Source organism: Myotis daubentonii, chromosome 10 (assembly GCF_963259705.1).
Source record: "Myotis daubentonii chromosome 10, mMyoDau2.1, whole genome shotgun sequence".
Lineage (NCBI taxonomy): Eukaryota > Metazoa > Chordata > Mammalia > Chiroptera > Vespertilionidae > Myotis > Myotis daubentonii.
The window spans coordinates 49,976,358-49,998,272 of NC_081849.1; the positions used below are offsets into that span (position 1 = coordinate 49,976,358).

Here is a 21,915-nt window from a genome sequence, read left to right on the forward strand (position 1 = left end):
GAGAGCTTTGGTCAGTTCCCATTTCTCAGAACAGTGGCTTTGAGAGACCATGAATAGAAGCAAGTAACATTTACATAAAACATTATGCTCCAGGCCTGCACCTGAAAGAGTCCTCTGACCATGTGGCCATATGGACATTGGTCCTGTTTGTACAGGGATGGTGGTAGAAGTGTTTGGAAAAGCCAGTGGGTGAGTGATTCCACCAGGGACCCACCTGTAATTGTAGTGCACTACCCCCTTCTGTAGCTTCAACTTCAGGCACTTCTGGTGCCACGGAAAGAGCCATCAATCAAATGTGGACTGAGGGCTCCCTGCCCAGAGTTGAATGGGGTTCCTGAAGAACCACAAAGGCTCAGCTGACAGTTTCTGCCCTTGAGGCTTTCTCAGTCTGGGAGAGTTCCTAATCCTTTACCGGTTTATGTAAACCCTGCTACTGAAGAAACAGTTTATGTAACTTAATTGTGACTCTGAAGCGAACTTTCTTTCAGACACCATGACATATTGCTGGTTTTTTCATCTTCTTTGCCTCATTTTTTGCATCTTCAGGATTCGTGATAAGCTCGACCATGTTAGAAAAGTGAGGCATAAAAGCAATTGTGAGGTGTCTCACAGAAGCATTTATTTGTTCCATGTGTTTGTGTACAAACAGAAGATATTTGGGGTGAAAGGGGTTTGGAAGGACATGTCAGGGTTTGAGTGGTATGTATATAGCAATCAGTCAGCCTTATCAGGTCATCATCTAAAATAAAATGAATTTATCCAGAGAAAGAGGACAGGTGCTATCTGGATCATAGCATGGGTAGTTCTTAATTATTTAATATGTGCAGTTTTACAGTAGTCTCTAATATACATAGTTTTAGATGTCTCTAATATTCATTATTTCAGCCTTTTTTTTCAGTTTTAAAGACAATGACGTTATTCAAAACTGATTGATTAGAACCCACCAATCTATTTTCATTGGTAATATTTTTCAGCTCTTCCAAACAGTAAGTAGGCCAGATATGAAATCTTTTTGTAAAATTGGCAGTGAAGACATCTGCAAAAAATGTTCTGTGTGAATGTGGGAGTAATTTAGACTGGATATTTATTTACAAGGGCTTATCTCGCTGTGTCTTCTCATTCCTTTGATAAGCAGTCTCTTTCAAGAGTTGGATTCCTCTTAAGATGTTTTAATTGTCCTTTTTTTTTTTCTATCCTACCAATCTCTTTTGCATAAAAAGCCCCTCCAAGGGAGCTGACAGAAGAAGAGAAACAGCAGATCCTTCATTCAGAGGAATTTCTCATCTTTTTTGATCGGACCATCCGGGTCATTGAAAGAGCGCTGGCCGAAGACTCGGACATCTTCTTTGACTATAGTGGTCGCGAGTTAGAGGAAAAAGATGGGTTAGTTTCTTGTGTGCATTTTTAAAAAATACAGTGATAAGTTATCTGTTGATTCTAAATTCATGTGTGTGTCACCGTTGCAAATCCCAAATCTAACAAATCAGAGGAGGATGAAATTCCAGGGTTGATCTTGCTAAACAGCTTTGACTAAGGGCTTTGGTTATACCTCCTGGCTTAGAGTTTCCCTGTAATTATCATGTGCTTCCGTGAAATGCTTTTGAACTTGATATCTGGGGAACGGGCCAGGTGATAGAGACTGGCAGAGTCATATGTACTTTGTCCTCTGACAAAACACCCTTATAAGCAGCAGCAAGAGATTTATGTTATATCCAGTAGATCTATTTTTTATGTCTAAGCAAACAGGAAACTGAAGGAAATAAACACAAGATAGACCTTAACTGATGTGGGAGACAGTGAATAGAAACTGGAAATGTTTTCTTCTTTAGACACCTTAAGATTCTGTGTCTATGCCTTTTTAGAAACACATATGCAGGGATATATTTACAGATAAAACAAATAAAAAAGTAATCAATAAAAGCAAGTGGCCCCAAATGACTTTCTCTGTGACTGCAACCTATACATTGTAAAAGGCAGTGGCTGCTAACCATCATCGTGGGGATAATAAAGAGGCACTTTATGAGCTTCCTAAGAAATAGAAAAAGCTGGTTTTTAGTCACCAATTTCTTTATGCCAAGAACAATATGAGGAGGTGAGATCCCCTGCCTTTTTCATCAGACCTGAGTTTTTTACTATTTCTAAAATTCAAATACATTCTCAAAGGACAACCTATCATCATTGAAGACACTCAAAGGAATACAACAGAGGCTCCATACACAGTTTCAAAAGGGAGTTCTGAAATGTCCTAAACAGTTAAAGAGACAATAGTGTTTTGAATATACATGTTGTGAAATGTTTGTTTTCTTTTTAAAAGCCCACTCTGTGGCTCAGTTGGTTTTTCTAGGTGCTATTTCCTTCTGGGTGTCTGGCCCACTGTTATCCTGGCTTCCTGACAGTTACTTGGGTGCATATACCTCTTGCCTGAGTTGGCAAGGGTGGAGATACAGAAGGGTTAACAGGAGGGAAAAAATATCAACTCAGAATAAGTCAGCTGATTAGAGCCTAAGAAAATAATCTAAAACCAGGTCACCCAGTACAAGTGATGCAGGATGCAAGCCAACGGAATGAAGCAAATGAACAGAAAGAAAAAGGTGAGTGTGGGGAGCCCATATAGGGTTAAGCCTCGGACTGACCTGTGGGCAAAGTCACAAACAATTTCCAGCTTAGAGGGCACAGTCCTCTTAGCATAATTAGGCTTGACCTTATAACACTCCCTAGATCTTATTTGGGAAGCTAATGGGCTGAGGAAGTGCAGGAAGTATAACCATGGTGTAAACAAGTGAAACTCACAAGAACAAAAACAAGTGAAACTCACAAGAACAGTGTAAACAAGTGAAACTGACAAGAACAGTGTAACTTTGGAAACCACTACCTTGTTTACCTCTCACTATAAAATAAAGGCTCAGCTTGCCTTGGGATCTATCTCTCTCTGTGGCCTCAGCCAGGCACAGGGAAGATCCACGGAGACTAAGGAAAGCTAGAGAGTTCTGAACGCTGTCTCTGTGTAAAGCATTCTTCGCCGACTCCGTCCACACCTTTGGGAACCCCTGGATCGCTGGGGCTGGACCCCAGCAGGTGAGTGTGGAGAAATTCTTGAACCAAAGCCCAAGAAATGTAGGCAGTTTTTTATGCACATCCAAAAGCTGCTGGCAGAGAATAAACACGACTCAATTTAAACACTCAGTCGGTGGAGCAAATGCACGACCAGGGAAGCGCTCTTGAGAGGAGGTTTGGTGGCCAGCTGAGTGTCAGCCAAGTAAACACTGGCCAAACTGTAATTATTCCAGACCCCGATGCTGTTTTAGTCTATGTGTAGCATCTCATACGCGTGGTGCACCCCCCCACCCCCACTCTCCAGCATGTCTGTCTCATGGTGGAACTTACCACTTGCTATTGAGCAGGGAGGCAACCACTACAGCTAATCAGAAATTCCTGGTAAAGAGAAACATGCACATCATCTCTGGTCTAAGGCCAGATAAAAGGGCACTGATCTCAAAGAATCGCCAAGTGTGTGTGCTCCCTTGACAACAGGGACATTTCTAGTAAACTCTGCTTTAGGATAGAACTTACTGAGAGGAGGAGACTCCTTTAGCACTCGTCAAGATGAGAACCTGAAACAGATTTGACATTTCATACCAGGCTTGGGACATGTGGAAACCTTTTCTGGGCCAGGTTAGAGAGAGCTTTTCATAAAGGAGACCCTTGATAGTTAATTTGTGAACAGAGTTTGTTATATAAACGGATGCTTTGGCTTCAGGGAGTATTGTGTGCCATGCTTTTCCATTTCATTCTTTCAGCATTCGCAGAAGAGACAAAGCCCCATTCTGAAGCATCATATTTATCTTTGATATTTAAACCCTCCTAGGGATGTCCAGGCTGGAGCCAACCTTTCTTTCAATCGTCAGTTCTATGATGAGCATTGGTCCAAGCACCGAGTAGTCACCTGTATGGACTGGTCTCTCCAGGTAAGAATTATTGCTGGGATAGGACAAACTGGACTTGTGTTCTCATGGCATTTGTATGAGAGAGAGAGAGAGAGAGAGAGAGAGAGAGAGAGAGAGAGAGAGAGAGAGGAATTTGCTTCACTACTTTGGATATGCTCTTTAACCTACAATTTTTTCTCTGCCTGTTGGGTGTCTTTATTTTCCTGAGGTTTCAGTTTCAGTTTTGCACTCTGTTATCCTTATATATTGAGTACCTACTATGTGCCAGGTGCCCGACAGGGACCCGGCCATTCTGCCTGTGAAGCTGCTCTCACTAAGGTTGCCAGTGGTTTTCTATTTGTCAAATCCTGTGGCTATTGTTAAGCCTTCTTTGGCCCTGACATTCCAGTGTTACTGGCTTTCCCATTCTTCTAAAAACAATATCCTTCCACAGCGTTCCACACACTATTCCCCTCTAGTTCTCAGTCTTTTCTAAGGTGTCTTTTTCTCCTCCCCCTTGTGGTCCTCATGGCCATGCCCTCACTCTTCTTCCTGACAGGGCCTCTGTGGGAGATTTCTTCCACTGCTATGGATTCAACCACCATGGGGGCAGCCTGCTTATATCTCCCACCTACTATCCCTCAATTCCACTTTACACCCCAGACAGATGCACTCAGGGGCCCCACAGAATCTCAAACATGTCATTGAGTCATTATTTCCACATATTATAAATCTTTTTTTGCCACTACATTCTCTCTATATTAAAGCCATACCCAAGGGCCAAAGCAGAACTTTCATCATTAACATTAGCAACTTCTCCTTTATCTTCCATACCCCATCAGTCACCAAAACCATCTATTTCTCTATTCACATATCCCTCACCTTACAACTGTAGTATTGCTAACCTTCTATATCTATGCTTGTCCACCTATCTTCTGAACATCAAGTCAAATATAGTTTGAACAATGCAGGGATTAGGGATACCACCCCCCGTCCCCCACCACACACACACATACAGTAAAAATTCTGTATATAAATTCCCAATTTCCCCCTGATATCTGTGGGTGATTGGTTTCAGGACCAACGCTCCCCTTCCCTCCACAGATACCAATATCTATGGATGCTCAAGTCACTTCTATAAAACAGTGTAGAACAATGTTAGCCCTCCACACCCATGGATTCCCAACCATGGATTCAAAAGCCAAAAATACAGAGGGCTGAATACATATTTATTGAAAAAGTCAGCATATAAGTGGACTCATGTAGTTCAAACCATGTTGTTCAAGATTCAACCGTAATCTTTCTAAAGTTCAAATCTGATCACTCTACCCCCCTAGATTAAAAATCCCTATTATCAATAAGAAAAAAGTCTAAACTTGTTGGTGTGGCATTCAGAGTGGAAGCAGGCAAATTAACCAAAAGCCAGTTTGCTGAATGGCCAACTCAACTAGTTGACAGTTTATCCAGTGCTGAGTAGTGAAGTTACGTGGCACAGCCTGGTTGTGGTCCAGGCAGAATTTGAACCCAGATGGTCTGAGCCCTGAGCCCATGTTTTTGATGACCATGCTGTGCTTTCTACTGCAATGACAATGACATAATAGCAGTGAGGAGAATAGGAATGCTGAGTCCTGGCCATTTATGTCCAGCACTGTTTCTGCTTTCTTGTAGTCTGAGCTTTTATTAAGAAGAATAATCATGGCTAGCTTTTAGTTTGTGTTTCTTACATGCTAAGCACTGTGCCAGCTGCTCGGATGGCATTATCCTATTTCACCCTCATAACATCGCATAAGGTGGCCACTGTTACTCTTTCCATTTTATAGCTGAGGATATCGAAGCTCAGAGAAACTAAGTCACTCAGCTAGGATTTGGTAGAGCAGGGATTTGAACCCAAGCCTTTCAGTATGTTAGGGCATATGCTCTTCACCACTGCCTCCCACAAATGGCAATAAATCTGGCACCAAGAGAGGGTGTAAGTGCTAAATGACATGGGGCAGGTAGCAAGTGCTTTCAGAGTGCAGTGGAGTTTGGTATCTGTTTCTGGTCAGACAGGGCTTCTCAGAAGACTGGGATTCAGACAAATGGAGGGGAGAAGAGGGTGTTCTAGGCAGAGCAGTTAAACAGATGGTGTGAAGAGCCCCATTTAATCATGCTGGAGAACTGAAGGGGAGAGTAATCCCCCACAACCGGACTGTCATCAGCCACCGAGTGGGTGAGTGTTCTCTCCTCTTGAGTCTCCTTTTACATCCAAACAGCAGAGTAGGCATGTCATGGAGCAGAGACTAATACCAGCAGGGATTGCCCGGCCGCATCCCGCTGCTGTGTGGGTGGTCTGTGAGTGCACTCGGGTGTGTGCACAGAAATCAGATCCAAGCCTAAGGAAACACTTAGCTCGGCTTGTTCACTTGTTCAGAGTCTGGAAATTACACAGGAACCTTATCTGACACATTCCTCAAAGGCAACGTGTACTTGTCCCTGGGTCGGCTGACAGTGCTCCCAGAGGAGTGGCAGGGCCAGCTCCTCCTTGCTCATGGATGGATTTGCTTCCATGGAGGATTCTGTGTGATGCTTTTTGTTTCAGGAAGTGAACCTGTAAAGGGCAGAAACTCTACCATGGAGAGACCACGTTTTTTTTTCCTCATTTTTGTGTAAGCTGTTCACCTACACTATGAGGAAGAGGTTTGCAATTTTGAAAAATGTACTTTATATGGAGCACGAGAAAAAGGTTTAGAACCCTCAGCTCCTACATAACACTTCTGTGGGGTTCAAAGGAACATGTTTATATGCGTATGGGATGAAGAGACTTCCTGAATGTATCTAGATACAACCCAGTGATATTAACAAAGAAGGGCAGAAGCACACCCTTATGCTCTAGTAGGATGATTACCTGAGTGGAACAGAATGGAAAAAGGGGAGAAAAAAGAAAACACTACAGTAAGTCCTCACTTAACATCATAAGTAGGTTCTGTGACTTTAAACAAAATGACATATAATTAAACCATTTCACCATGGGATAATTGATATAAACAAGAGTTCAATTCCTAAGGCATCTCATCAATGTTATAACAGCAAAACAATGTTATTCGAGGATCTACTGTATGAGGTTTCTGTATAGCTTTGTTTTGATCTCCCAAGATTCTTAAACAAGAACATTTTAAGTTTGCTATATTTTCAAAATATCCACACATAATTTCCTGGAATAAATTTGAGCACTTGGAGAATTACATCAACTTTGTCATTCATTGAATATTGTGTAGCAGAGAGGGTCAATAATACTATACACATAGCATGTGACAGACTGGTACAAAACCAGACTCATGGTCTTACTCCCACTATATTATATTCCTCTCACATGTAAATTGCATTCTCCAATCTTTCAGTCATGATTATACAAACTCGAGTGCTTTTGGACAGATTTTTTAGTTGCCAAATCAAATTAAATTCACAATAGCAAGAAAACTCCCACTGACACCAATTCAAATCTGCTAACATATGGATTTGACATCTACTTTATGCCGTGCCCTCTACTTCTTGCTTGTTTTGGAAATAGCATCCTAACTGATCTTTCTACCTCAAGTTTCTACATTGTTGAGTCATTATAAGTATTCTTTCAAGATTAACACTTGTAACGATTACTTATATGCTCTCAATATTACCTTGGGCATGTTGCCTGACTTCTCTTGGCTTAAGATTCCTCATTCATAAAATGATGGTAATAATACTTAGCTTGCATGCTTATTGTCACTATTGAATGAGTTAATGTATTTAAAGAACTTACAATTTTTAAAAATGTCTAGTACATAAAAAGTACTCAATAAATGTGATAGTGGGGAGAGTATTAGCACAACATAAATAGTTGCAACATATGACTCCTACCACCCCAGAGTAAAGTCTAAAATCATTAGCCTATACTTAGTAACTTCTATGAGGATGCCCTGAGATATTTCCAACATTTCCTGTTTCTTACCTCTTCATACATCTTAGCTCACTGCCAAATGCTACCTTCTGAGGTCTCCTGAACCTATTCTTCACTTTCGGCTAGCTTAAGCAAAAGGGGGAATTTATTGGAGAGCCACTCAGGTACTTAGGGGATCCGTGGAAAAGATAAACAACTGGGACTCAGGAATAGTAGAAATCTGGGCAGCTTGGGGGACCTCACCAATAAAATGCTATCATAACCTAACTCACTTGCCAGCCCATAGGTTTTGTGTCTCTGTTCAAAATTTACAATGACCAGCTAGGAGAATGTGATTAGCCCAGTTGGATGTCAGCCCTGCAATGAATGGATTGTCCCTGGGAAGTTAGACAGCTATTTACTGAGGTAATCTCCAGATATGGGAGCATCACTGAGCCAGCTGACACCCAATAGAATATCCTGCACCCATATTGGTACCCTTGTCCATACTGTCCTCTCCCTTTTCTCCTGATAACCTACCCATTTGACAAAGCCCAACGCTCATTTCTTTTTAGAAATCCTTTTCAATTTTTCTCCCTGCAGCACCCCAACTAAAATGGTTATTTTGTCCTCTGTACTTGCTTATGCCCCTATCTTAGCACATATCATGTTCTGCTTTTATGTTTGTACTAGAGGCCCAGTGCATGAAATTCTTGCATGGGTAGGGTCCCTAGGCCTGGCCAGTGATCAGGGCCAATCATGGCCTTCCGGGTGCCAGCTGGGGCCTTCCTTCGTCCTATTCCCTTCCCTCTCCCCCTCCCCCGGGGTGGTCAGTGCACATCATAGCGAGTGATCAGTCTGGTAGAGCTCCACGGGGACAATTTGCATATTAGGCTTTTATATAGAGAGATCATAGTTACACGTGCATGTGTCTCACTTCCCTCTACTTAGCGGAGAGTTCCTGTAGAGCAAAGCCTGTTGTTGTTACATTCTTCTCCCACATTTTAGCCGGCACAGTGCCTTACAAATGCATAGGAGGCACTTGACGCAGGCTACAGTGGACTAGAAGCCAAGCAGACTTTAAATTGGGTTCTCAGGTCTTCACTTATTAGCAGCATAACTGGGAACAAGTTACTCACCCAGGGACTCTTAGCTTCTCCATCTGTAGAAATAGGAAAACCATTGCTAGTTTAGATTGCAAGGACCAAATGAATTAATCACCCAGTTCTGTCTGGAACATAATGGGCACTTTATGTTGGTTCCCTTCTCTTTAATAAAAGTCAGACTTTATTTCTCTATAAGAGCAAACAGCTTGAGAGCAGATCTGGTCATTTCCAGGTAACAATTCTCCTAGGTTAAATATTAGATAATCCAGCCTCATGAATAATCATAAACTTCATACTTGTTCGCATTCTCTTTAAACTCATACTTTTAACATTTAAGGTTAAATCATTGTTCAGAAATTTACTTTTTATTGGAGAATAACAAATTTGACTAATCATGTTCAAAGAAGTAACAGAAAAAGGCATGCTAGAGGAGATTTTTGAACTCATAAAATTTCACATGCAATAAGAGTTAAAGTAATATCTTTAGGACTTATGATCCCAATTATAGAAATTACACCAAAGACATTTCACTGGTATTTTACTAAAGCTCTCCCTGTTTTCTAAAGGAGTTTTAAACCCAAATAATTTAGAAGATTTTTAATGGAAAAAAGAAAAGCTACAAGTGGGAGCCGACGATGAAACCCAGATGTGAAGCTGTGGTATATAATTCAAGACACATCTGGCTGCTCATTGACCATTCTGATAGTGGTGGTGTTGATGTTTATAGAGTTGCCTTTTTACATGCGACATAGTTAAACTTCAGCTGGACAGTCTGGAGACTTCTGTGTTTATCTAGATGTTAGTGTCTTTGAATGGGCCTTTGATTTAGCCCCTGAGGAGTATTTTCTGATAAAGAGTGATTACGTCCAATGATGGCTGCATACATGTATTATAGGCTTGTACTTCTTCTGCATCAACCAGCAAGTTGTCGCCCTGTGTAGTTTTCTTAAATTGAGGGAGTTTAAAGAATGAATAAAGCCATGGAAAAGACTTAGGTTTCATTATTATAGATAGAAAAACGTTGATGTTCAAGTTTATGATAATCTATTTTTAAATATATACACAGCATAGTGAAATATAGGGGGGAAATTAAATGATCTTTGAGCAAAGGGTGATAGGATCTGTTATAATCCTAATATAATTGCATATGTAATGATACAATTTTTAGTGTGGCTGCCTTATGGAAATCCCAGGTAGGAGTGGCCTTTTCATGAAATGTTGTATCTCCCATGAGATCCACTTCTCAGTTTGTTTATTAATACACAGTACAGGGATATCATAGTGTGAGTAGGTATTTCTATTCACTGTGGAGTCCTGATGGTTTTACTGGTTGTGTTTCCTGCACTTATGCGTTTAATTGTTGGAATTATTTTATAACAAGGGATTAAATATAAAGTCCACTGAGCACAGTTACTAAAATTTTTAAAAAGCATCTGCAATTCAGTAGGTTTTGGCACAAGTTTAGCATGTGGTGGGAGTTACTAGGCCCTAGACTCAGAGGTCAATAAAAACTAGTCTCTACATTCAGAGTGCTTCAAACCTTGTAAGAAACAGAAGTGGAGGAAAACCATAATACAATTTGACAAGTGCATTAATGGGAGAGGACACACACATAATGTTCAAGGAGAAAATGAGAGGTAAGGGGAGGTGGTACATGGCTAGTTGGGATTGTCTGGAGGACTAGATGCCTGCATTGAATCTTAAACAGTGAGTTAATGATGTCTACCACACAGAAGAGGCATTCCAATGAGAACAGCAGACTCATAGGTACAGAGGCCGTACCTGTGACCCTCAGAACTAGCCCAGTGAGGCTGTGTCATGGAATGTGGGCGGGCGAAAGGAGGGAGAATTGTAAGAGATTAAGCAGAGGAGTTAGAAAATGACAGAAGGATCCTATATGACCTGCATTTTATCTTCAAAGTAATAATGAGCCATTAAAGTATTTTAAACAGAGGAGTGCCTTAGCAGATGTCTGTTGTAAAGTCACGTTGACAAAGTAGGTGAGGGTGGGGCCTGGAGAGCCTGGAGTCAGGGAGCCATTTAGGAAGCTGTTGCCTTCATTCAGATAAGAAGTTAGTTTAGGAGGCTCTCACCTTAAGGATGGGAAGAAAACATGCATTTGAAAGGTATTGAGGAAGTAGTGAAATAGTACATGGGGTTGAGAAAGAGGAAGCAATAAAAATGAATATGGAGTGTCCAGGCTGGACAACTAGGCACCAAAAGAGGGAACATTGAAAGAGCAGTAGGTTTTATGGAAGGCAACGAGCTCATTTGTCTATGGTTACATCTGATGTGTCTGTGGGCGGCCCTGAGAAATCCCCAGTCGGCAGTCAGATATAAGGATCTGCAGCTAGGAGAGAAATCAAGCCTAAAGGTATAGATCTGAACACTGTCAGCATATTAATGCTTGTTATAGCCATTGGAGTAGATGAGGTCGCCCAGAGAAAATGTGTATACAGAGACAAAGGAAAAATAGGCCATAAAACAGCTTCCTTGGAACATAGATAGCAGATGGAGAACATGTAGGAACTAAGAAGAGTGGGCAGGAAGAAAATCAGGAGAGAAATATGTAATGGAATCCAACACAGGGGAAAGGAGGGATTAGCCCACATGCCAGCTAATACAGAAAGATCCAGCAATGTGTGCAGTTTGGTAATTATTGGCGACTATGACAAGCTAATGTGGAATGATGGCGGCAGAAACCAGATTACAGTAGGTTGAGGCATGAAGTTGGTATTAAGTATGCCACAGCCTAAAAAGCAAGTGGCATTTAAAGTATGTAGTATAGCATGTGTCTTTAGAAATTAAGAAAGTTTTCTTTGTGTTGTCATCTTGGCCTAATTCATTCTTGTGACCTCTCCCACTCAGTACCCCGAGCTGATGGTCGCTTCCTACAACAACAATGAAGATGCTCCCCATGAACCAGATGGAGTAGCCTTGGTTTGGAACATGAAGTTCAAGAAAACCACACCAGAGTACGTCTTCCACTGTCAGGTAGGAGTCAGCACAGTAAAAATAACTTACATCTCCTACTAGACCAAATTTAGTTCCTGCTGCCTTGCATCCGTCTTATGTGGAGAGGAAGAACTGAGTTTAAAAATGGAATTGTTGACAGTTTTGGAAAATTTCCCCACAGTAACCTAATGTTTGGGGAAAGTGGCAACCCTCTCCAAACAGTTAGGAAGCCTGGTTGGGGACTGTGTGTCATTTTCTTTCTATTTAAAACCGCCCCCATAGAGATGAGTTTATAAAGACCTCACACTTACGAAGAAATCCTGGTGTACCACTTCCTCTGCTCAGCAGCAGCATATGCTTGCCCACCCACGTGGACATCCGCAGAGCACTACCATTTCAAGCTCCCTCCTCTCTCCGAAATGCAGTTCAATGGGATTTTGCCAATTTTAAGTTGAGGGGCGCCATCTTGCTTGCAAGATAATAATATTTTTGTAGCCGGTTTAAGGGAATACCCATCATGAATCTTTCCTGACTTGTTGAGAAATATAGATGCTGTCTCTAGTTTGCAAGTGCAGAGATCATTTCAAATAGTTTTGGGTAGTTTATTCCTTATGTCTGCTGATACATTTGTCTTCTCATCCATTCAACATAATACAGGCTGAAATTACACTACACTTGTGAACACTAAGCTCGGCTCCGTTGCCATGACTCTGCTTAAATAATAGGCCTCAGTAGTGGCCCATGCACCAACCCCTTTATTAATGCTCATATCCTGTGATTATGCACAGGAAAATGCAAAACAAACGTTCCAGCTCAAAGTTTCAGTTCCTCAAATATTACAATTCAGACATACTGAGTGACAGTTTAATCTAAATACAAATTCATTAATTGAAAGGGTGGGTAAACCTGTTGATGTTTGGAAGTTTAGTGCCAATTTCTATCTAAGAGCTGAGTATCTTTTTGAACTGAAATATGTTTAGACTTTAGAATATTATCAGATATGATTTGGGGAATGGGAGCTGCTGGAATGAAAGGCCCAGCCCAACCTGATTGAGTAGCCTCTGACCCAGGCCATGTTTTTCTAATTTGCTATCTTAAAACAACAAGAATTCTAGGTCTGCATAGTAAATAGCCTTTTTCCCCTTGAACCTTTGAAATAAGAACAGTTTTTCCTTTCTTTGTTTTTTTTTTTATAAGATTATCAATTTTGTCAGTGTGATATGCTCTTTTGGTAAACATAGAAGCACAAAATCTTAATTTTTCTCAATTTTAAGAAGTTTGTTGAATTACCAGGAAAATACTAAAAGACTTATGGGGTAAGCAGAAGCACATTTTTTAAAAATCAGTGCCATTTAAATTCTTTTGATATTATATAAAGCATATCTTGAATATTAAAAAAAGAAGTAATAATATATTGTTTTAGTCGATGTACATGCTGGTTATCAAAATTTATATTAACTGACTATTGGTAGCCTGTGAAAAAACAGTTTGATAATATGGTTAACATTCACAACATTGCATAGTAAACAGGCCAGTAGGAGCATAATAATGCTGAGTTAAGAACTATTTTCAAAGGTCTTTGGAATTAACTGGAATTTTAAAATTACCTGTCTTATTGCGCAATTGTAAGACCAATATTGATGGAAAAGAGCATCTTCTTTGTCCTCTTGTGGTAGCTTTGGAATTATTTACTAAAGCTCTCACTAACATGCATTTAATTTTATTTTTAGTTTTTCCATTAAATGATCAAATGTATGTATTTTAGAAGAAAATACACTCTTGATTTCAAAAACAACAACAAAAACAAAGTCAGAAGTACTCTGAATATCCTAACAAAATATGTTGACTAAAATATCTCTTTGTCCCCCAAATTCCTAGTACTATGTTCATTTCATCTGGTGACCAGAAGCAGATGGGGCTTTCAACTCTACTTAGTATTCTTAATAGAAGAATGTGAGAATTCTAATACTTTTAAACTTTGAGTTGATCAAGTGACATGTGCAAGAGACCATGAGGACTCTGAGAGTCTAGGTACCAAATAAAAGCTACTCAATCTAACACGTTTAAAAATACTGAAAATCATGATTGTGCTACTCAGACATGAACGACCCTTATTACTCATGAAAAATACATTTAGAAAATCTTATGAAAACCTAAATTACTGAATACCACTATAGTACCTTGCTTCTGTGATTAAGTTCTCTTAAACTGATCTAACTGCAGGGAGCAGAATGTATCCCCAGCTTTGGGAAAGTGAAAAGGGAAAAAGTTTTGGTCCCTCTAAGGGAGGAAGTGTATACAACCTAAGTAATTCAGAAGCCCTTCTAGGGACCCCTGGTGGTTTGAATATGCAGTTATAGTTGGAAACCAATGGCATGTAGAGAAGAGAAGAAAGGGGATGACAAGGTGACAGAAGTGGTTGGCTTCTTTATTTAAGAGGGAGTTCTTGCCCCACAATTCCCTTCTGCTCTTTGACCCAAACTAGAGTGGCAGTTCTTGCCTTTATTACTCTGATGATGATCTCCTACTGAATCCTATTTGAGAAATTTCCTAACCAACTCCTCTGTTCCTTTCCACCTTGTCCCCCTTGCCCCTCCACACACACATACACACACACACACACACACACACACACACACACACACTCACACACTCTTACATTTCCTATAGCTCATTCATTGCTGGTATCTGCTCTGGGGGTGGATGGTCAGAAGACCCAGAGCTGTTTTTCCAAGACCACATTCAACATGACATAGGGACAATGGGCACTGGAGAGTTGGCGAGTACCGTTTCTTTTGAAATAGTGACACACCTTGCTATCATTGATACCCATGAAGTTAAGATAAAAGCCAGTAAATATCAATGGTTATCAGAAGAAAACAAAGCACAAGTATGCCTGAGATGTTGGGAGAACAAACAAGGTATAACTTAAGCAGTCAGGAAAGTTATAGATAAATTAATGGATGGAAGTTAGATAGAAGGAAAAAAATAATAAGGGGAATAAAAGGGCAGGTTGGTAACCATGCACTGATCTCTGATAACTAAATGAGTATAACTACATTTGTCTGTATTTTACATTTTGCTAGCACTTCTCCCTTTGTGATCTCATTGATTCTTACAACCAGTACAGCAGAAAAGATTATTCTTCTTCCCCAGTTGAGAGACTTTGCACTGTAAGGGCTCCCAGCTAGTGAGCCGTAGAACCAGGCCTGCACTCACCGATGGGGCAGCATGGGCCATGATAGCAAAGCATGGGCTATGATGTGCAGTTCATTCAAAGTATCTCTGGCAGCCTGCCACTTATAAGATGATGGTTAGACATGGTCCAAAAGGTGGCTACTGCAAAGGGAAGGTAGACCTCAAGAGGTTGATCAGCAGCCACTGGGAGAGGCCTCACGTCATGTACGGGCAACTCTGGATTGGCTCGATCCTTGGTAGCCCAGCAACCTGGCATCACTGGCCTGGTGCAAAGCATCAACTACACCCTGGGCCTAGAATAGTCAGGCAGCAGAATTTACACATACCTGGGACCTCAGGGCACTCTCCTTCCTGTCCTTCAAGAGTCCTGGGTAGGAAAGGCTCAAAGGGGCACTTGGCCACTCAGGACCCCTTCTGCTGTGATTGGGCTGGGGAGGGACATGACGGTGAGCCAGCCAGTGGGGCTGCCAGCAGTGGGGGCTTTTTAAAAGAAAACAATTTTAATGAATATATATATATATATATATATATATATATATCTTAAAAAATTAAAGCTGCCAGTCTAGAAATAAAATCAGCAAATTGGAGACCTTGATTGCCAAGCACTTCTCATTTACCAGATGCATTTCTTATTAACTGATGAATGGTAACAACTTCTCCCAAACCTGAAGGGAAATTTGGAGAGCCCACAGAGTTAGAATACTTATGAGAAAAACTTAACCCCCCACTCACTGACCTATCAGTTTTCTTCTGTATCCTTTCTGATCTCTGGTAAAGCTTACATACAGCACCTGGGCTCCTTTCGACACTGTCTCACTGAAATCAGGTGGCTTGTGCTTCCACATTGTCCTGTGATGTGGCAATAATTTCATATAGACAGTTCGCTTGGTAGGAAAGAGGACTACGAACAGATAGAAGCAACAGGTGCCTGGTGGTGATTGCACTTTTATCATTTTTTTAAAAATCCTCACCTGAGGATATTTTTCCATGGATTTTTAAAGAGAATGGAAGAGGGGGAAAGACAGAAAAAGAGAAATATCAATGTGAGAGAAACACATCCATTGGTTGCCTCCTGCACGAGTCCTGACCAGGGCCTGGGCCAAGGAAGAGCCTGCAACTGAGGTACATGCCCTTGACCAGAATCGAACCCGGGACCTTCGGTCCATAGGCCGATGCTCTATTCACTGAGCCAGACTGGCTAGGGCTACTTTTATCATTTTTGAATAATCACATTAGCTGTCCATTTCTTGATCTCTGTACATTCTTCATATTTTTCAAAAGTGTATAACTGGCTGGTGTTGCTCACTGAATACAGCGTCCGCCCGTGGACTGAAGGATCTTGGGTTTGACTCCCAATCAAGAGCACATATCTTGGTTGCAGTCTCGATCCCTGCAATCAATCAATGTTTCTCTCTCACACTGATGTTTCTCTCTCTGTGTCTCTCCCCCTCCCTTCCACTATCTCTAAAAAGCAATAGAAAAATATCCTTGGGTGAGGATTAACAACAACAACAAAAAACAACAACTATATAATTGCAAACAAATCTTTTGGCTCAGAAAAGTATCACTTGAGGACTAGAAAGCAAATGCATAAGAAACAGACATTAGTTCAATATTCTTTAGCAGAGACTGACAGGCTTTTTGCCTAATGATGAAAAGATTACAGTACGATGGCTCATTTCTTTGTTTAGAATAGCAAAGCCAAATACCTTCCACTTCCACGGGCAGTTTTCGTGTCTTTTACTAAACTGAATATTTAGTGTGGGCTCTGGTCCTGCATTTTCTATTTTCACTTCAGTGAGAGCTGTCCACACTTGGAAAATATCCGTGGACCCTGCGTAGAAATCAGCCACGGGCCTCACCGCACGCTCTGGCAGTTCTCCTGCCGTCTTCTGTAGTGGCTTGCACACACTGTCATTAGATTATGCATCCTGACCACCCTGCCTTGCTCGCCCTGGTGTGGTCTTTCTCTTTTAAACAGAATGAATAGAATCAGAAATATATATCTTAGAATTATCTGCGTTGAGGTAAGTGGAAAAGTTATATTTAGAGGCTTGGCTTGGTCAGAGGTTTTTATTTTTACTTTTATTTTTTCCTGGTCTGGTTTCTTTGTTCTTAGCATTCCCTTTTTAAGGATTATCTGACATGGACCTGAAACTGAACATGACCCGAAACCCTCCCTATTTCCGGAGAAGAGAAAGCAGAATGTGAAGTGGGGTGATATTAACTAGCTCATCAGTGCCAGTGTTTACAGTCCTCAGTTGACCTTCTCCCTATGTGTGGCTCCACGTCTCATCAAGAGTTTGCAAAGGTTGGAGAGGAGGCTGCACCTCCTCACAGCTTTAGCCACCCAGAGTTTGGTTCTTCCCGCTGACCCTGAAGAGGGCCCTCCACTCCCCACCCCCCACCCCCCACCCCCATGAGGAGTGACAGTGACGCGGGAGGGAAGTGACGGTGGTCAGGAGAAGGGACAGAGAGTCAGGCCTTGCCACTCCACTCCTCGCTGGCCACACTGCCGAGTGACCTCGGGGAGTTGTGACTTTTGTTGCTCCTGTCCCTGGGGGAATCGTGAAGTTTATTTCAATAAACTTGATTTTCCTCCCATCAGTTTTGTCCTTCCCCCAGCCCAGATTGTGCTCCATAATCCAAATCAACAAAACAGCTACAGAAACAATGATATAAATGAATTTAAATGCATTTTTCAATGTATATTATGACCAGAGCAGTGTTAGACTGTAACTTAAGGATTTTTATTATTATTATTTTAATTAAAGGGAGGATAATTTTCTTACGGCCTGACTGATAAAAAAAAAAAAAAAAAAAAACAGAATAGGAATTTTCTAACCTTTTTTCTTGGATGTGGCAAGGAGTGGTTACTTAGTAGAAGTCAAAGAAGAGAAAGGGATGAATGACTAGAACAGGGGTCCTCAAACTTTTTAAACAGGGGGCCAGTTCACTGTCCCTCACACCATTGGAGGGCCGGACTATAGCTTAAAAAAAAACTATGAACAAATTCCTATGCACACTGCACATATCTTATTTTGAAGTAAAAAAACAAAATGGGAACAAATACAATATTTGTATTTGCATGTGGCCCGCGGGCCGTAGTTTGAGGACCCCTGGACTAGAACATTCTTTGACAACTAGGGCTACATATTCACCATGTGTCCCTGGAATGACAAAAGGAAAGACACAATTAGGTGCTCAGTAACTGGAAACAAAGTCCATGGACAAGAACATTCTGACTAATATAAGTAAGATCCAAGTGGTTTTCAAATGTATCTACCACAGAAGTGAGAAACCCAGAAGGGGAAACCTCAACCATTGTCATGTAGATTGTGATACACAACTCCAAGTATGCAATTAAGGAAAATTAAAGAATGCAGACGACCTAAAGGTAAAATTAAGCTCGGACATAAAAGATGCAAATTATATGGATGCAGGGAGAGGAGCAAGGCTCAGCAGTGCTATTTGTGCCGTTAGGAAAAGGCATACGGGAGCTTAAGCGTCTGTGCTGAAATGAAATGCAGACATTCGGAAACACTTCTTTTATGCCAATTGAGCCTGACTGGTCCAACGACTGAGGCATGAGCGAGACACTGATTCTTATTAAATCAAACAGCAGGAACTTCTTTTTCTGTGTTTGGCCCAGGAAGCTGGAAGCAGAGAAACGGCCTTGCCAGCTTTCATTCTTTATCTGCCCTCTTTCTTGAATTTTCTCCAAAAAGCAACAAAAGAAGAAGCAGAATTGATCATTGGGATTTATCTAGGAAAATTAGAATTATCAGCAGGATTAGAGCCAACAGACTGTATCATAAATGATCCCTTATCTGAAGATAGCAAAATAGTAGACTCTGTACTTTATAAGTGACTGAGTAAGTCAGTTGAGAGGGATGCTATGAGAATATACCTTTGAACAAATTGTTTTCTTTATCTTGTCATGTTTTGTTGCAAAAAGCTTAATAGTATTGCAAAAACTATCCACGACTAAGCATTTTTCTGCCCTATTAATGTGCACATATATTGGAGATGTAGGACCCCAACGTTGAAGTTTTATTCAGTTCCCTAAATGCCCTTCCCTTCCCATGCCCTGTGCTAAAACTACCTGAACTGGGCTTTCTCTGGTTGTACTTTACCAGGGAATTGCCACAGAAATTATTGTGCTGAGCAGTGAGAGCCAGATGGCGATATGAGAAGTTTTCTGGCCTGTCACTCCCCTGGTCCTCACCACCCTGCCACCCGCCACACATCGTGCTCTAAGGCAAATGGGTGTTCTCAGGGGCCTGTGCTGAATGGTGATGGAGTTCTAGTTGCTTCTTAGAATTATTGTGAGGATAGAAGAGATAATATTGGTGTGTTAGTCTTCTCAGACTGCTATAACAAAATATCATAGACTGGGTGGCTTAAAGCACAGAATAATTTTCCCACCGTTCTGGAAACTGGTTAAGTCCAAGTTCAAGGTGCCAGCCATTTTCCTGTCTTGGAGACAACTGCCTTCTAGCTATTTTCTCAAGTGGCAAAAGTAGACAGCAAGCTTTTCTGGTGTCTAATACCATCATGAGAACCCAATCTCCAAATACAAGGTATTTGTATACAAGGCCTCAGCATACACATTTTAGTGGAACATAACTCAGTGCATAAAATAGGTGAACATGCTTTGAGAAGATGAAGTATTCTCTTTACGTTTGATTTTCACTATTATTGCATGGAAGTCCCTTAGGAGGAAGCTTAAACCATAACATACATTTTTCCTTGCTTGAATATATTCCTAAAGAAGTTTCACCTAAATTAGATTCATTCATTCACTCATTCATTCAACAGATATTTATGGGGTACCCACCATGGCCAGGTCCTCAGAATAGCAATTGACTGGAGCTGAGAAGAGAACTCTCTCCACAAGAACTCCTCAGTTTTTCCCAGTCCCCACCAGGCCCTAATTCCTATCACCTGGCCAGCCCTTCTCACATTAGTCAAGTCCCTACATATGCTTTTCATATACAAATGTCAAGTGAACAGGGAACCTGAAGCAATTCCTAAGTTTTCTCATCCCAATCATTTAAACATTTCATTCATAACTAAATGATGGTGATAAATTTACTGTGTGCTAGGAGGTAGTTAAGCACATTGGGGTTATGGGTGAGCAATATGGTCATACAGCCTGGGATTATAATTTGGGTCCCACCACTTGGGAGCTCTGTGATCTTGGTCTAGTCATACGTGAGAGTAAAATAAATAAATACATATGAAGCTTTTATTTATTTATTTTGTTAATCCTCGCCCGATGATATTTTTCCATTGATTTTTAGGGAGAGTGGAAGAGAGAGGGAAAGACAGAGAGAAACATTGATGTGTCACATAGATTGGTTGCCTCTTGCACAAGCCCTGACCAGGGCTCAGGCTAGGGAGGAGCCTGCAACCAAGGTACATGCCCTTGACCAGAATCAAACCTGGGTCCACAGGCTGACACTCTATCCACGGAACCAAACTGGCTAGGGCAAAGCTTTTAGTGTCAGGAACAGAGTAAGTAACCAATGAATGTCAGCTACACTTATTTAATACTAGAGGCCCAGTGCATGAATTCGTGCATGGATGGGGTCCCTCAGCCTGGCAATCAGGGCCGATCAGGACCATCTCACCCAATCCCAATCAAGCCTACTGGGGCCAGCCAGGGGGAGGGACCATGGGAGGTTGGCTGGCTGTGGGAGTGCACTGACCACCAGGTGGCAACTCCTGCATTGAGCATCTGTTTCCTGGTGGTCAGTGTGCATCATAGCAACCAGGCGTTCGGTCAACCGGTCATCAGTTGATTAGGCTTTTATACATATAGATGCCAAAATGAAATTCAAAAGATGTAACAATCTATATAGCCCTGACCCAATAGCATGGATGAAGGCCCCCAATGTGTCAGGAATTATACCTTTAGTTGCAGAGTGTAAAAGGGGGGAGGGCCCAGGGTGCCCAGGCAGCAGGGGAGCCCTGGGAGGACCTGGAGGAGAGCATTTAACCAACAAGGACAAAATGATCTCAACATCTTAGTCCCTGGTGATGGTGTACTAGTGAGCATGGCATATGTATCATCCCTGCTACTCTGCTTCCACCCTGTGCTAGGTACATATGCATTTGCTTCCAAGGCTTAATTATTTACCAATTGCCTTGGGCAGAGGCCTCATATAGGAGCCTTCTGGTTTCTACATAGCTAATAAGACTGCACTGAATGAAGCCTATATAGACTTGCTGGCCATTCGCCATGGTGAACTCACCTGTGGACCCTGGAGCAAGAGAAAGGAAGATGGGCAGACAAATGTTCTACTTTCATCTAAGACCAGATTAGCATCTTTTCTAGGAGCAGCTCTTCCTAAAGACATGGGTCCCAGGCCCTCTAAGAGGGGCTTCCATTCTCTGCACTATCAGATTGCACTTTCCCTTTATCCTACAACATTTTACTATGGGCAGAAGCAGGTTTTTAAATATACTGGTGGCCTAAGTGGAAAGTTTTAGAAGGGCAACCATAGCCTCAGAGATGTGAGCATAGAGGATCCCATGTCAGGGAAGGAAACAGGGAATAACAAGGGGTGGGCTGTGGTGTGTCCAGGCCGTTAGCACCCACCCAGAGTGTTCTAGGCTGCCACCACCTCTGAGGGGCTGCTTCTGCATTGCTTTGGCACCATTATATGCTAAGCACAGACCCACTTCTGGACTTCAGGCCATCTACTTCTAAAAAAAATAAATAAACCTTTTTATTCCTCTCTACAAACTTGACCAAAACTTGTGTGTGTGTGTGTGTGTGTGTGTGTGTGTGTGTGTGTGTGTGTAATACTGTTGAATGAAAAGGATTGTTTGA

General features: G+C 41.5%; 1 protein-coding gene across 4 annotated transcripts in view; it reads left to right on the plus strand.

Moving 5' to 3' along the window:
* Nucleotides 1–21,915, plus strand: part of DYNC1I1 (dynein cytoplasmic 1 intermediate chain 1) — a 283,514-nt gene that overhangs the window by 159,007 nt on the left and 102,592 nt on the right. For all 4 annotated transcript variants that reach the window (XM_059712374.1, XM_059712376.1, XM_059712375.1 and 1 more), the window contains 3 exons: nucleotides 1,221–1,383; nucleotides 3,866–3,965; nucleotides 11,790–11,915. In XM_059712374.1, coding sequence (XP_059568357.1) covers nucleotides 1,221–1,383; nucleotides 3,866–3,965; nucleotides 11,790–11,915 — 389 coding nt within the window. The remainder of the gene's footprint in view (nucleotides 1–1,220; nucleotides 1,384–3,865; nucleotides 3,966–11,789; nucleotides 11,916–21,915) is intronic.